Genomic DNA, 15,208 nt, shown 5'->3' on the forward strand with positions numbered 1-15,208 from the left:
GCTCTACCTCAAATTTATTCTCTTACAGGTGATTTTATTGGTCAAAAATATCAAGAAAAACAGGCATTCAGACTGAGCAGGGTCACCTCTTCACAGATCTGACCTGTAACTTCGTCCGTTTTGGCCTCCATGAAGATAGAAAGGTTTAGTACCATATTGTGAAACATTCTAGACAAAGCAATAACATCTCCATGGAGACAAGCACTTGACCCAGCCTCCACCGGAAACGATACACAATAAAACGTCTTTATGTAAAAAGTATATTGTGACGATGAACGCCAGGGTCTTGTCAGCTGGAGCCACCTCCCTTTGAACATTCAGACAAAAGCCACGGATTTGTGACATTGATCGACACTAGAGAGGTACTTTGTGTTATTTTGATTTCATTTTTCTCGCTAAAAAATGAATCAGGTTTAGATTCTTGCGTCGTGGATTCGCAGCTCGGTTGTGTGGGTGCGGATTATGGCTATTTATTCACAGCTAACATGAACTGGGTTAAACCTCGTCAATGTCATTTCTTCTTAAAAAAAAAAGCACAAGAAATTGTTCACCGCGCATAAAAGTGGAGAAACATAACAGCTTGTATTTATTATTTATGTCAGTGTTTGAAAATAGCATCATGGGAATCTACAAGGTTTTGCACACCACATTATAAATTGAATCTTTGTGCATTCTATAATCCTAATCCTCTTAACTTGGTCTTCATTAGCAGCAAACGGCAATAACGCTGAATTAAGAACTAGTCTTGTGTCATAATATTGTTTTTAAAGGAAAACAAATTACACGGATGGGTGGATTTTGTGATGGTGTAAGTAAAATAGATTCATGTTTTTATTTAAAAGTTTATACAAAGAACAAATGTGATTATTGTGATGTTTTTCATAGTTCTTTATCTTTCCTAGTCATCGTGCTCTGTCTAATTACTTTAAGTTCAGAGGGTACAGTACAGTGTAACAGTAATTACCACATGCTTTTTACACCTTGTCTGTGAGCTTTTGCAGAGTTTGCTCATTACTCTCAAAGGTAATAAGTTTATGCAGTGGCGTGTTAGACTTCAAACTGTCATGCTGTCAGAAACTTTTCTTCTATACTTAACATATACTTTTATTCATTTATACTTGCATACTAAATTACATTTACTTTGTGACTGTTTTGTGGTAAAATGCTATTATGACTTGTACAATGTCTGAGAAGAAAGTGTGTAATAAAGGTGCAGTTTGTAATATTTAAAAACTAGCCTGATCCATCAGCTGGTTTCACTTCGAAGAAACCGTCTGACCTTGCAGCATTAGAATTTCTTCACTCAACAGTAGGCAGGTACTTTTTTCATTTAACCAATTGCTGCTTTTTGGTCATGACGTATGTAATGCTCCGCAAATGGGGCTAACTGGTTTATTAAACTTTTCCCAAATCCCGTAGGAAGAAGGGCGATAACGTGTTTCCCCTTGATAAAATAACATTCTCTTTGTTCCGGCTTTAAATCCTCGATCTCGGGAATCGTTGCCAACACAGAATCTAGTGTATTCCGATTCTTGACCAAGTCGCTGGAGAGAAATTAAATTGAGCAGAGGCACTAGGTGGCACCAGCCTGGCTAGTAAAAACATGAAAAAAACAAAACAAACCTAGTTCATTTTAAAAGTTTTGCAGTGGTCCAAAATTATTCCTCACTCACCTTATGCATTCCAAGCATCTTAATTATTCATCACAATGAGTTTCTAAGCACTTTTCACAATTTCAGAGACCAGATGACAACAAGTAGCATGCTAACATGTACTTCCTGATTAGTGGACATAAAATGCTTTATAATTAGTTGCAGACAGCATACAAAGGACATTTTGACCTGCTTGTACTATATATCAACATTAGGAGAAGACAAATACATGAGTACAGGGCCTTGAATTGTCAATTTTGCCAATATTATTTTATGTTGATGTTTTTAAAGCATATTTTAAGATATGTTTTTTGACTAGAAACCTTGGTGCAAAACTGGTAGTGCTACCCAAGACAGCGCCTAGAGCAGAAATCAATGCGCTAATTAAGGATATTTAGTTTCACTTTTAAATCCCTCTTTGCATGGATTAATGTACCACAGTGTGTTTATGTTTGTGATTATTCAAGACTGATACATTTTGAAGAGAGACAGCAGTCATGCCACAAACCAAAATAAAAACACGTCTGTTTCATTGGCAGAGTCCATTTTGCCCATGGCATCTCTGTCCATGTCCCTCTCCTCTCACTGTGACTTATGGGCCCAAACAAGACTCCCTAATGATGATGAGAGTAGTTTATGCTTGTGTTGTGGCTGCGGAGGTGCGCTTGTATTTGTACATTTAATGCCGTGCCAAGTCAAGTGCATATTTTAAAGAGGCATGCACGAAGGGGGTAATTGCCATAGAGTTGGGTTATTGTGTCCTTTATCAAGCAGACAAGCCAATTAGGCCCACAACCATTGATATTAATTTTCTCCTCCTCACCCCCCCTCTCCTCTTGCCTTCCTCCTCTCCTGCTCTACCCTTTTGAGGTGTTTTTCATTAAACGCTCGGTGATGACCTGTGAAGAGTTGCAGATGCGTGGAGGGAACGCTGAGTGAACTTAGTGGAGCGTATGAAAGCAGGTGGGGGCAGAGGAGAGGTAGGCTTATATACAGTATAGGAAGGGCTCTCAAGTAGAAAGTGTAGAAATAACTCATTATCGCCATGTAGACAGTGGGATGTCTCGGATGACTTTGGGGCCCCCAGAATCTCACCATGGTGGCCCTTTTAAACTCTGCTAATGACACTGAAATTGGCAATAGAAAGAAGTTAGTGTCTGGACTCGGAGCTATAGATGACTTATAGTGGCTGTGCATGAACCCAGTAAGGCCAAGGACAGTTCTGACAGTGTCTACCACATTGGAGGGCACACAAATGGCATTTTCACACAAGACATTGCCTCAAGTCTTGCATAAGTGTCAAATGAAAACTTTTTATAAAGAACTTGCTAAAATTCTGAATACATTTTGAATCAGAAGAAGTTTGTGAGAAATGGATACTTTACTTTACCTGAACAAAATTCTGATAGATTTGCTTGCCTTAGGGTATAGCTAATAGGGATCACACTTTATAATAATTACACTTTTAATAATCTTAATAAGACTTAATTCAGTATGAACACAATTTATTAACACATAATTTACTAACAATGATTCAGGCTTTTGTAATTATTTGAATTTTCCAACCCTGACTCCAAACCCAAACCGCTTAATTAAAGGTGCGCTATGTAACTTTTCATTTGGGGGTCTGTCAACATCTTGTTTCTATGGATATGTAATTTCTCTGCTTGAAATGTTCCACAATCTCACATTAAATAGATCTACCTTACATTTATTCAATTACAGGTGATTCCACTGCTCACAAATACCCAGAAAAACAGGCATTCTGATGTGAGCGGGGTCGCCTCTCCACAGATCTGACCAGTAACTTAGCCTAGTGTTGTTTGGTCTCCATGATGATACAAAGGTTGAATGCTTTACTGTGAAACATTTCAAGCAAAGCAATAACATCTCCATGGAGAAAAGCAGGTGCTCCACTAGAAAAGTTACACTGTGTGCCTTTAAATAGTTACTAGGGATGTAACGATTTCCAAAGCTCTTGATACAATATTATCACATTATGCATCTCATGGTACGATATTTATTGTGATATTTTGAAGAGACTGATACAGTTGTAGATAGGAATTTTTTTTGCTTTTAAAATACCCTAACAAGAATTTAGTGTGAATTATTACCGTCATAATCCCAAGAATTCAAGTAAAAACATATCTTTTCATGTTGTCTGCGTTGAAATGAATCATGGGATATGTAGTTCCCGATGTTTATTAGCTAGTACTACTATAAAACAATACATTTAAGCAAAGGAACTTGTAATTCGATATTTTGTGACGCCCTACGATATTATTGTGAGAGTTTTGATGATACGATATCAATATTTTGGTTATCGTTACATCTCTTATATTTACTAAGACTGAATCTCTCTTAAATAACTATTTGTTTGTTATTAATTAAGTCTTTGCTCATGCTTTATTAAAACTAATTAAGGTGTAGATATTATGAAGTGGTACCTCATTTTTGTATAATCCTTTTTTGCATTGTTTTTCAGTATTTCACTTTTAACTAATCTGCCATCATGTTTCCTAGTTGCACTGACTGCCTTTACCTAAAATACTTGCATTTTTTATTTATGCAAATGCACGGAGAAGAGGATGTGATGTTTTTTCCTAAGATGAGGATCAGAGAAAACGAGAGGTTACAATTAACGTGGATTAAAGGCCAGATCATATAGTCTCTAATGAGAGCATAAAGAGATTAGATGAAAGACAGGCAGACTGGATGGACAGATACAGAGCAAGAGGCAAAAGACCACTGGGGCCGCTGTATCAGAGCACGATGAGAGGTGAGTGAAAGAGAGAAGAGAGAGAGGAGGAGGAGGAGGAGAAGTGAAGCAAGATATCCAGCACTACAAGGAAGAGGACGACATAATAGGACATGAGATAAAGGCAAAGATACTCCCGAGACCGACAGATATCAGAAAGAGAGAGATGGAGAGAAAGAGGAGGGGATGAGGGAGGATATAAGGGTCGAGACTAGAGTCAAGAGTTGATTGACAGATTGGCAACCTGAGAGACAGTGGAGGTGCCTGGTTAAAGCTTTACGATGTAATATTTTCTCAACTCAACATGTAAGTTTTTAAATTAGCTAGTACATCACATTGAGGGCTTAACTTTATTACATTTCCTGAAAGTATAATTTGTCCGACATGTGTATTATAATCTGCAATATAATTTCAAGGGGAAGAGCTCTTGAATCCTTGCTACAGGTTTTCTCTCACTAGTTAGATGGCTTTGGTGTTTTTAAAGCTATAGTACCAAGATGCAAAGAACACAGTATATTCTGATTTACATGATGTATATTCATAGCCTCATTCATCAGCCAGTTTCACTTCGTGGAAATGACCTCGCAGCATTAGGATTTATTTGCTCGATGGTAGGCGAGTTTTTTTATATAACCAATCACTGCTATTTGGTCATGACATATGTAATGCGCCGTTAACAGAGCTAACTGGTATATTAAGCTTTTCCCAAATCCCGTAGGAAGAAGGACAATAACGTCTTTCCCCTTAATAAAATTCAACAAACCTTCTCTTTGTTCTGGCTTTAAATCCTCAATCTTGGGAATCATTGCCAACACAGAATGTATAACTCTTTGCTGATTGGCTGGTGCCCGAACTCGCACTTCTTGGGGTTCTTGCAAACTGTCTAGTGAATTCCAATTCCTGACCAAGTCGCTGGAGAGAAATTAAATTGAATGGAGGCACTAGGTGGTATATATTCTGAGCTATGTTATAATGTTGTTTTCTCATCACAGACATACCTGGAGCTTTGTTTTGTTTCATTCACACATATTTAACACACAAACAGTAAACACTCTGTTCTACCTTCTGAAGGCATGTGGTAATATAAGAAGTGAAGTTTTTGATGAGGTGACAACATAACTTAACAACTTAACATGACTGAAAGCTCACAAGAGTCAATTTTGCATAATATAAGATGCCTCTTTAATAATTGCAATGTTTGGCTTTATGAAAAAGGACCATAACACTTCTGTATTATTGTGGATCTCCAGAGGAATCTCACTGCTTGGCTAATATGGCTCTGCCCACTGCATCTCTATATACGAAAACAGAGATCTTAAGAGGATATAGGAGACTAAAAAGTTTGCCTTCCTCAGACTGCAAACAAACAAGCTGAAGCCAAGCCAACCGTGCTCCAACAAAGACCAATTGATCCACGACTTGCAAAAGAAACTCTATCTGGAGAATATATACTCTAAGAGCAGCTTTACATGTGTGCTAAAGGTGTTTTCTTGGTACAACATGGGCCTGGAAGCAGTACAGCTTTGTTTCTTTTACTAAATAATACAGTAGATGCTGTGTTGGACAGGAGAAAAAACATTGATTCACTGTCACACTCCAGAGATCAATATGAAGAGCAAAGTGTTTATCCAGCTTTCTGCCCTGCTTTTGTGTAGCAGCTCGTGCACCTGCCCACTGATCTGCACCTGTCTCTTGGGCCAGGGTCCAAAATCAGTGCTGTTTAATTAGCTGTGGTGCTAGTTAAGTCTATTATTAGGTGAAGTAGTAAATCAAATCAGTGGATCGGCATTACCCATTGTGCTCATTTATCTCTTGAAATTTTGCAGCTGATGCGGTCAAAATTCCCTGAGAGTGTGATGCTAACTGTAGGCACTGCTCTGTCTGAAGTTACTCAAGTTAGACTTTGAGCTACGCTTTATTTTAACACAATCTAAGCAGAAAGAACTGACTTTGCTAAAGCTACAACAGGTGAGCTGATCTGGGCTGTTAAACAAGTCCCTCTTAAATAACATTACAGTCACATACAGCATAAGCCAGCACTTTTTCAGTTCGTCACTCTCACCTTTTTGTGGAAAATCACACCTAAACTGGACCGTAAACTGGACAGGCTCCTGAAAATGTTATTTGAGAATCCTAAAGTGTGTGCATTGTGTAACTTGTAAACATTCTACCATTAGAGATACATGTACAATCTCCCCATCGTGATGTCAGTGCACAGAATCAATAGTTGTAATTGGTGAGCATAGAATATAATTGAGGTGTGGGACATGCATTTGTGACATTTCTTCTCCTCAAAGCTATCTATATTTGAGGCAACTGAGCATGTCGGCTGCCATTTTGGATCTGGTGACCTTTTCTTTCATGGTCTGACTGACACTGATTCCTTTGTATTGATGAGTGGCTCAAGTCTTTGCAACAGTGCAGGCAAAATAAAAGCATATTCAGATGATGTAATGGCAGTCCATCAAAAATTCACTATAATGTGCCTGTTGGTGTTGTGTTTGGGGTTCTAGTGTCCAGTGTTGTGCATGAACGAGTTCAAAAGAACGCGTTCATTGAACACGTTCATTTTTCAGTGAACTCTGAACTGAACGCAACACTTTTGTAAATCAAGAACTTGAACGTGAATTTGTTCAAATTATGTGTGATGAACGACGTACGTCACTGTTGGGGTTCAGTTAAACGTCGGAATTTGACGAGTGACGATTTGCTCGCACTTCACCTCGCGAAACCACAGCCGCGTGTCAACGCGAAGGCGACTCCACCGGCAGCTTTAGCGGAACGTACGGGCTCTTGTGTCTCTCAATGGGAAGTCAATCAAACTTGACTGGGCGCGTTTAGCTGCTTGTATTTACCTTCTGTACAGGCTGACCACGGCAAACGCAAGGATTTCAAAAGTTAATTTCAAAGCACTAATTAACAGGTAAATGCACAAATACAACAACAGATACATGCTCTCTGTGTATTTTGACGGGGATATGCGCCTAAACTCGTGTAGAGCGTCAAAAAATAGGATGGATCCTATTTTCTGAAATCTACACGCACAGGACGTGCTGCTCCGCGCGCTTATTATTTTACTTGGTACATGTGTCAGTAACGCGCGTCACAATGCTTTTTTTAACCTGGATTGAAATGGTGGGTTTTTCGTTTTTCTTCATACAAATTTGCTAAAATCACCGCGATATCAGCAGCGGTGAAACGCCGGAGGTGCGCCCGCGTAGACCGTGATCCTGAGCGAAAGGACCGACGCAGAAGTCCGCGCTCCACGAGATAAACGCAGCTGACGCCCGATCGCACTCGGGGTTCTCTCAGGGGCGCTCCTAGATTCCAAGTTCTAGTCCAGGATTAGTCCTGGTTTGGTCCTGGTTTAGTCTTGGTTTAGTTCTGGTTTAGTCCTGGTTCAGTTCTGGTTCAGTAATGGTTTAGACCTGGTTTAGTCTTGGTTTATTCCTGGTTTAGACCTGGTTTAGTCCTGGTTCAGTTCTAGTTTAGACCTGGTTCAGTCCTGGTTCAGTCCTGGTTTAGACCTGGTTCAATTTTGGTTCAGTCCTGGTTTAGTCTTGGTTTATTCCTGGTTCAGTCCTTTTTTAGTCCTGGTTCATTTCTGGTTTAGACCTGGTTCAGTCCTGATTTAGACCTGGTTTAGTCTAAAATAAATGCAGCCTTTCATTTACAGATCTCACCTAAATATAAAATGAACTGAACTTTGAACTAGTTAAAAATTAAAATTGTGAACTATGAACGTGAACTATTCATTTTGAACAAGTCTGAACTGAACTTTGAACTAGTTCATGAAAAGTTTGAACTTGCACAACACTGCTAGTGTCACAAAAAAGTGAATGAAGAGTAAAATAAACCACAAAAGTGCAGAAATGTCACTATGATCTATATTCTTATAATGCTGTTTCCTCATCACAAAGATATCTAAAGTTTTGTTTTGTTTCATTCACACGTTTAACACACAACTCTGCATATTTAGGTTCTTCTCTTTTCATATGAAGCCACCTGCCTTTTAACATTTTTTCTTACTTTCAAAGATTGAGCTGCAACATTGTACAAAGAATAAATAACAAAAAATTACTCTATATATTTTCGGATAGCTTGTACATGTAACTCACACAACTGGTCTTAATGTGGCGTCATAGGACATAAAAGGGCTATAATACAGAACAGATACACTCTTGTCTGATTGAACTTTATGGATGGCTTTGATATGAGCCTTTTGTGTTCAGCACCATTTTGATTGAATATCTCTTATACAGCTCTGAGAGGATAAAACTGTCACTGGTCTTATCACTATAAAGACACTGCCACACTCTATACTTTCATTTTTCCTTTTGTGATTCCTCTTATCTGCGGCCTCCCTGTATCTCTCCAGCCTTTCTTTCTCTTCTGCCGCTGATCTGTCTTTCAGCGGAGGAGAAGCTCGTGTGACATGATGAAGATGTAAGCATTAACCTCCTTTTATATGAGAAGAAAGATAGGTGCTGCCTGCGTGTGTGCAATAAAGACAGATAAAGCTATTGAGAGGAGTGCAGCTGCTTGTGTCCCCCATGACATGAGTGTTTATCACGGCCCCCTCCTCTCTTTCAGTGACTTTGAGGAGAGATCAAGCTTTAATGTTTGATTGTGTGAACAAGGTAACAAATACAGTCCATGGTCACATGCATGCAGAGTAGACAACAGCAATGATTGAGAAAGCTAATGTGTAACTATGGAAACTCGCACTCATCCAAACAAACAAGTGGATGTGATTAATGATCTGTTGATACTTCGTGCCTGATGTCATCAACAATCCCTCGGGTGTGATGCCAACTCAAAGCACTACTCTGTCAGAAGCTCTGTTACTCCAGTTAGTCTTAGTCTGATCTTTATTTAAACATAATTTGATCAGAAAGAGCTGATTTCTTTGGAGCTACAACATGTGAGCTGATTTGTGCTGTTAAACAAGTCTCACACACATAAAATTACAGTCACATACTGTTGGGCAATTTACTTCAAAACTGTAATGCATTATTTATTACTTGTTACTGTCATTTCAAAGTAATTTATTACATTACAGTATTACTGCGTTTAAAATGTATGGCATTACACAACTATTGCAGCACTTCAAGTTACTCTCACCAAAATAACTGTGAAGATGCTGAACTTTTGTGCCATATATGGGCTGAACCAGGATTAAACCAGGACTGAACTGAGAACTAAACTAGGACTAAACCAGAGCTGAACCAGAGCTGAACCAGGTCTAATCTTGGATTAGGTCTTGGAATCTAGGACCACTCCTGAGAGAACCCTGAGCCCATGGAGCAGGGTGCCCGCAAAGCGCCATCGGGCGTCAGCTGGGCTTAGCCCTGTGGAGCGCCTGTCCTTTTGTCCTGACCTCCGGGGCTGTCCCGAGATTCGGGACAATGGTGTGTCACTGCTGCTGATATCACAGTGATTTTAGCGAATTTGTATGAAGAAAAATGAAAAAGCATTGTACACACATTTGTACCAAGTAAAATATTACATTTTTTTCCCCTGTAATGCTTTACATTACTGTATTACAGCAAAAAGCAATGCATTATAGTAATTTGTTACTTTTATAACGCGTTACTTCCAACACTGCAGTCACAAAATAGTTAACATTAGGCAACATTCACTTTCACCTTTTTTGTTGAAAATTAAACACCTGAACAGCACCATGAATGCTTGTATTGATTACAGGCTCCTGAAAATGAGTTGTTTAACTCATTTTTGTATAAATTTGTGTGGTTTTTTTCATGCAGTGTTTCACCATTGCAATGGCTGAACATTCCGCTAATCGAGATACATGTTGAACACCCCCCAGCATGATGTCACTGCAAAGTATAATTAGAAAACACCCAGGATTGAGATTACCTAATGTGTAACCATGGAAACTCACATTGATCCAAACAAACAAGTGGATGTGATTAATGATCTATAGTGTTTTTGACCTTTTTCATCCGATTTAACACCAAAATATCCCCACAGCAATATGATTAGTGTTGTTATGGAACTTTTCGGGTAGGGGGTCTGCCACTTGTCTGTGAACCATTTGCTTTGAGCAGTTCTCCATAATTTCCTGTTGACACTTAACAGCCTTGTCTTATCCATCTGAAATACCCGTCATCCCTCCAAGCTTTAGCAGCGATCACTGTGTGCAAGCAGGATTCCTAAAAAACACAAAATGCTCCTTTTTTCTTTCATTCCACAGTCAGAATTTGTTAGTTCGTTGTATATTAACTACCTCACTATGAATATTCCTGTTAATTTACCCCGGCGAGGTTTGTGATAATAAGCGCACCTGTTTCTCCAGCCTGGGGTCTCTCTCACACGTTTAGCCCATCCAGACTGCACAGTTTGAGGCTTGCTGTTGAGCCTGCTCCTGGCACTGGCCTCTCTCTCTCTCCATGTGAACTTGGAGCCAGAGCGATGCTATCTCTCCTCCCGTCACATCTTCATCCATCCTGCACCTCTCATCTTCCCGCTCTCCACTCTTCACTTGTTTGTTTTGGCAACGCTTAAGCCCAAAAGTGCATTGGAGACTCGGGCTTAGCTGGCACACCAAGAGACTCTTATTCCACCTGATGTCATCTACAAAACTTATGTCCTCACCTCTTCTCTGCTCCTTATACTTGTAGGGAATGTGAAATGATTTTATTAATATTTGAGCAAGGCAAAAGGCAAGTAGGCTAACCAAAAGATCTTGAAATAATGTGGGGGTTTTTTTGAGGCATAAAATTAATATTTCATAACTTGCATGGAGAGAAACTAAGGATACAGGTTGTAAAATGTACCATTACCTGAAAAGTATTTCTTATATTATATGTTGATACTTTGCAGCTGATGTGATGATGTTTCCTGTGAGGGTGAAGCTAACTAGGGGTACTGCTATGTCAGAAGCTCTTTTACTCAATGTAGACTTTAATTCAGGGGTCTCCAACCTTCTTCCTTCGGTGAGCTACTTTTACGAAACAAAAATGCCAGAGAGCTACCAGTTTTAGCAGTCACAAGAAATTTAATCAATGTAACTAAAGAGGGTAAGGCTTAAATGGGGCACAGTTAGATGCCTGTAAAATATAAACCATTATCTATTTATTCATTCATCTGACTTAGACTTAGACAACACTTTATTGATCCACAAGGGAAATTATTTGGACACAGTAGCTCACACATCAATAATAAATTCTAAATAAGTAGAAAACTAGAAAAGCACTCAGAGAGCGCAGACCTCCGCCAAGGACTACCCCCATTTTTTTATATAAATTGCGATAAAATCAGTCTTCTGGATCAGATCCGGATCAGCCTTTGGAATATGAAAGAGGATCCCATTGTCCATCCCTGAGTCAAATTTCATGGGGTTTGGTCAATAATTAACCGAGATATTGAGAAACAAAATTTTTGGCCCCATTTACCACAATGTTAACTAAAATTTCAAAGTGATCCAGAATCCAGGATTTCTTCCGTATCACCCCCAAAATGAAATCAGTTCTTCCTTTTCACATTTCCAACAAATCCTGAAAATTTCATCAAAGTCGGTCCATAACTTTTTGAGTTATGTTGCTAACAGACAAACAAACAAACAGACAAACGCCGGCAAAAACATAACCTCCTTGGCGGAGGTAAAGAGATAGCAAGAGACAGGTGTCAAATAAGACATAATTATATAAATGTATATGCACAAGTCAAAATAAAATAGAATTATTAGTGCACAAAGTTGAAAATGATACATTTCCCATGGCAATAGGAATTAAATTAATCAAACTAGTTATTAGCACAGTACATATAATTCAGAAATCTTTCAGCAAGCTATTTGGAAGGGGGTGGAGAGATACTGGTAGTTCCAGAGCTACAGGTTGGAGACCCCTGCTTTAATCTGATCTTTATTTTAACACAGTTTGACCGTAAAAATGTGCTTAGCTGGAATTAGAACCAAATTTTATAGTGTTAAAAAAGTCCATCTCAAATAACATTACAGTCACAAGTCCTCTCACCTTTTTTGTTGAAAATCAAACACCTTGTATTGATCAAAGGCTCCTGAAAAATGTGTTGTTTATTTCCTATTCTGGGACAATCTAAAAACTTATCAGGCTGTGTTTGCTAATGTGTGCATTGTGAGAATACTGTTGCACTGATGTTGACAATAACTGGTCTGACTGTTGGCCTTTGGAAAGATGAGGCTAATATTCTTTATGAGCACAATAAAGTCAGCGGTCAGCCGGGCCAACCACAGCCACACTCTTAATATGAATGGAAAATATATGAGTACATCCATACCTTTGTCACCCACTGCATCACACGTCAGCTCCTACTCCCCTCTGTATAACCTCATAACTCAATTGTCTTTGATTGAAGCCTCCTAAGTGCTATTGACGCCATGGTTCAGCTCCCAAAAATAAGTCAAGAAATGCTATTTATTTTGATTCCATTTCTTTCCAAAACAATTACACATTTTAGATTTTAGTGCTATGTCTGTATGTGATCTATAAGGCAAAAAAATATATTGCATTTCTTATTGAGAGCGTCAATCTTTCAGCTTCTATTCATTCTGGGGATATGGGTTTTGCTTGTGTGTTGACAGATGTGTGAAGAAAAAGAAGCTGACATATCGTAATGCAAAAGATGGATGCTGGTATTTTTATAGGCGTCTTAAAATCGCAGGTGTGATCTGTGACAAAGCGTGCCTCACCATACTGCTGCACGCTAACCACATAAAGTGAATTCAGCGCGCATCTGCTGTTTGTCAATATAAATCACGGCGTTTCAAACAGTTAATGATTTAGCAATTAATCACTCCTAATGAGCTCAATATGTTTAATTTAACGCAATGATAAAAGCCTCTGTTTTCACCTGAGTTTCACTTTTCTCAGGCTAATGTGAGTTTGCTTCACTCCTTCCTGTTATAGCCTATAAGGTATAGAGTGGTATTAGTGAAATGTATGGATTTTGATTATTCTTGAGACTCATGACAGCACCCAACAATGAAACTAGACTTGACTACCAGCGAAGTCTTTGTGTATAATGTCAGCATAAGGCAGTATTTATTTTAGTTACTCCGTGTACCTTTTGTTGATCCGCCACTTGCTTGTCTCCATGGCATTTTACAGTTTAGATCTGTAGAAAGGCTTCCCACTCACATTGTGTGTTTTTCAAGGTAATTTCTTTAATCTATAGATTAATAATAATAATAATAATAATAATAATCTATAGATAATGTAAGACAGATAAATTTAATACATGGACCAACATACTGTTCATTTAATGCAACACTTTGGAACATTCCAGGCATAGAAACAATATCTCCATGGAGACGAGCAGATTGCAGACTCCCCAACAAAAAAGTTACATAGTGTGGTAATAGGTGGCAAGACAGTGCATTTCTCCAGGAGCTTCTCGGACAAGTTCATGTTGTTTTCACTGTAGCTTAGTGTATTGTACATTTTTTTATAATTATGCCTTATTTGAGTAGCCAGGCTGGCGCCACCTAGTGCCTCCGCTCAATTTCATTTCTCCCCACCGACTACGTCAGGAATTGGAATAAACTACATGGTTTGCAACGACCCTAGAAGTGTGAGTCCAGGCACCAGCCAATCAGTGAATAGCCATACATTCTGGGTTGGAAACAATTCCCAAGAATTTAAAGCTGGAACAAAGAGAATGTTTGGTTAATTTTATCAAGGGGAAAGAAGTTATTGCTCTTCTTCATATGGGATTTGGATAAAGCTTAATATACCAGTTAGTCCCGTTAGCGGCGCATTACATACATCACGACCAAATAGCAGCGAATGGTTAAATAGAAAAGTACCCTCGTACCATCGAGCAAACGAATCCTAATGCAGACAGTTTCCACGAAGTGAAACCGACTGATGAATCAGGCTATTATTTGACATCAATCTCTTGTTATTTTTGCTACTCATTTTGAATTTCTTTTTATCATTCATATGTTTGCTTATTGTTATTGTATTATTATATTGTGATGAGTGAGCTACTGTGTCCAAATAATTGTGGATACACGTCTAAGTCATATGTTACATCAGAGTTTCAAACAGTCTATTTCTGTATAATTGAGCAGTTCTTTGTGTTGTCTCCACAGACGGGACCCCCTACACATGGTGGGTGGGCCGAGGCAGTGAGAAGCACTTCTACTGGGGCGGCTCTGGGCCTGGGATCCAGAAATGTGCCTGTGGGATCGACAGGAACTGCACCGACCCCAAGTACGACTGCAACTGTGATGCAGACCACAAGCAATGGTGAGTCAGACTGCTACTAAACTCATGCTTTTACTGAAGATCAATACACCAGTCTGGTCCTATTGTTGTAAAGTCTTATGAAACAATCTTATGTGAATATTACTCACTGTCCAGTCAAGTTTGTCACTTTACTTTAGGCTTTAGTAATGTTAGACTGATAATATTAATACCTCTCTTTTATTTTTTTAATTTTGAATACAATTTGACCAAGTTACAACCTTGTAAAAAAGAAACATGGGTATAAATTGTTTGGGAGTAGAAGTAGTAGTTGTAATACTAGCTGTTCTTGGGGATTTAAGAGAATGGCTTTCAACATTAGCAGAACTGAGTGTATATTTATGAGTACCTGTTATCATTGGCATTATTAAATCTGCCATTAAACTACAAAAAATCACCACTGCTCGCTCTTCCAATCCACCTTATTCTTATATTACTCCCATATACAGTCATATGTTTTTGATTTGTCTCATTTTATTGATTGATTGTTGTTACTGCATTTAAAAAAAACAGTATAGTAGCCGCCCAACAATCATTATCTACATATG

At 38.7% G+C, this 15,208-nt stretch overlaps 1 protein-coding gene across 1 annotated transcript in view; it reads left to right on the top strand.

Annotated features, from left to right (window-relative positions):
- cntnap2a (contactin associated protein 2a) overlaps positions 1-15,208 on the top strand; it is a 269,259-nt gene that overhangs the window by 177,409 nt on the left and 76,642 nt on the right. Inside the window, 1 exon segment of the mRNA XM_055151264.1 lies at positions 14,507-14,663. Within this exon segment, the coding sequence (XP_055007239.1) occupies positions 14,507-14,663 (157 nt within the window).

This window comes from Boleophthalmus pectinirostris, unplaced genomic scaffold (assembly GCF_026225935.1).
Source record: "Boleophthalmus pectinirostris isolate CB_2022bp ecotype Guang Dong unplaced genomic scaffold, ASM2622593v1 HiC_scaffold_15, whole genome shotgun sequence".
Lineage (NCBI taxonomy): Eukaryota > Metazoa > Chordata > Actinopteri > Gobiiformes > Gobiidae > Boleophthalmus > Boleophthalmus pectinirostris.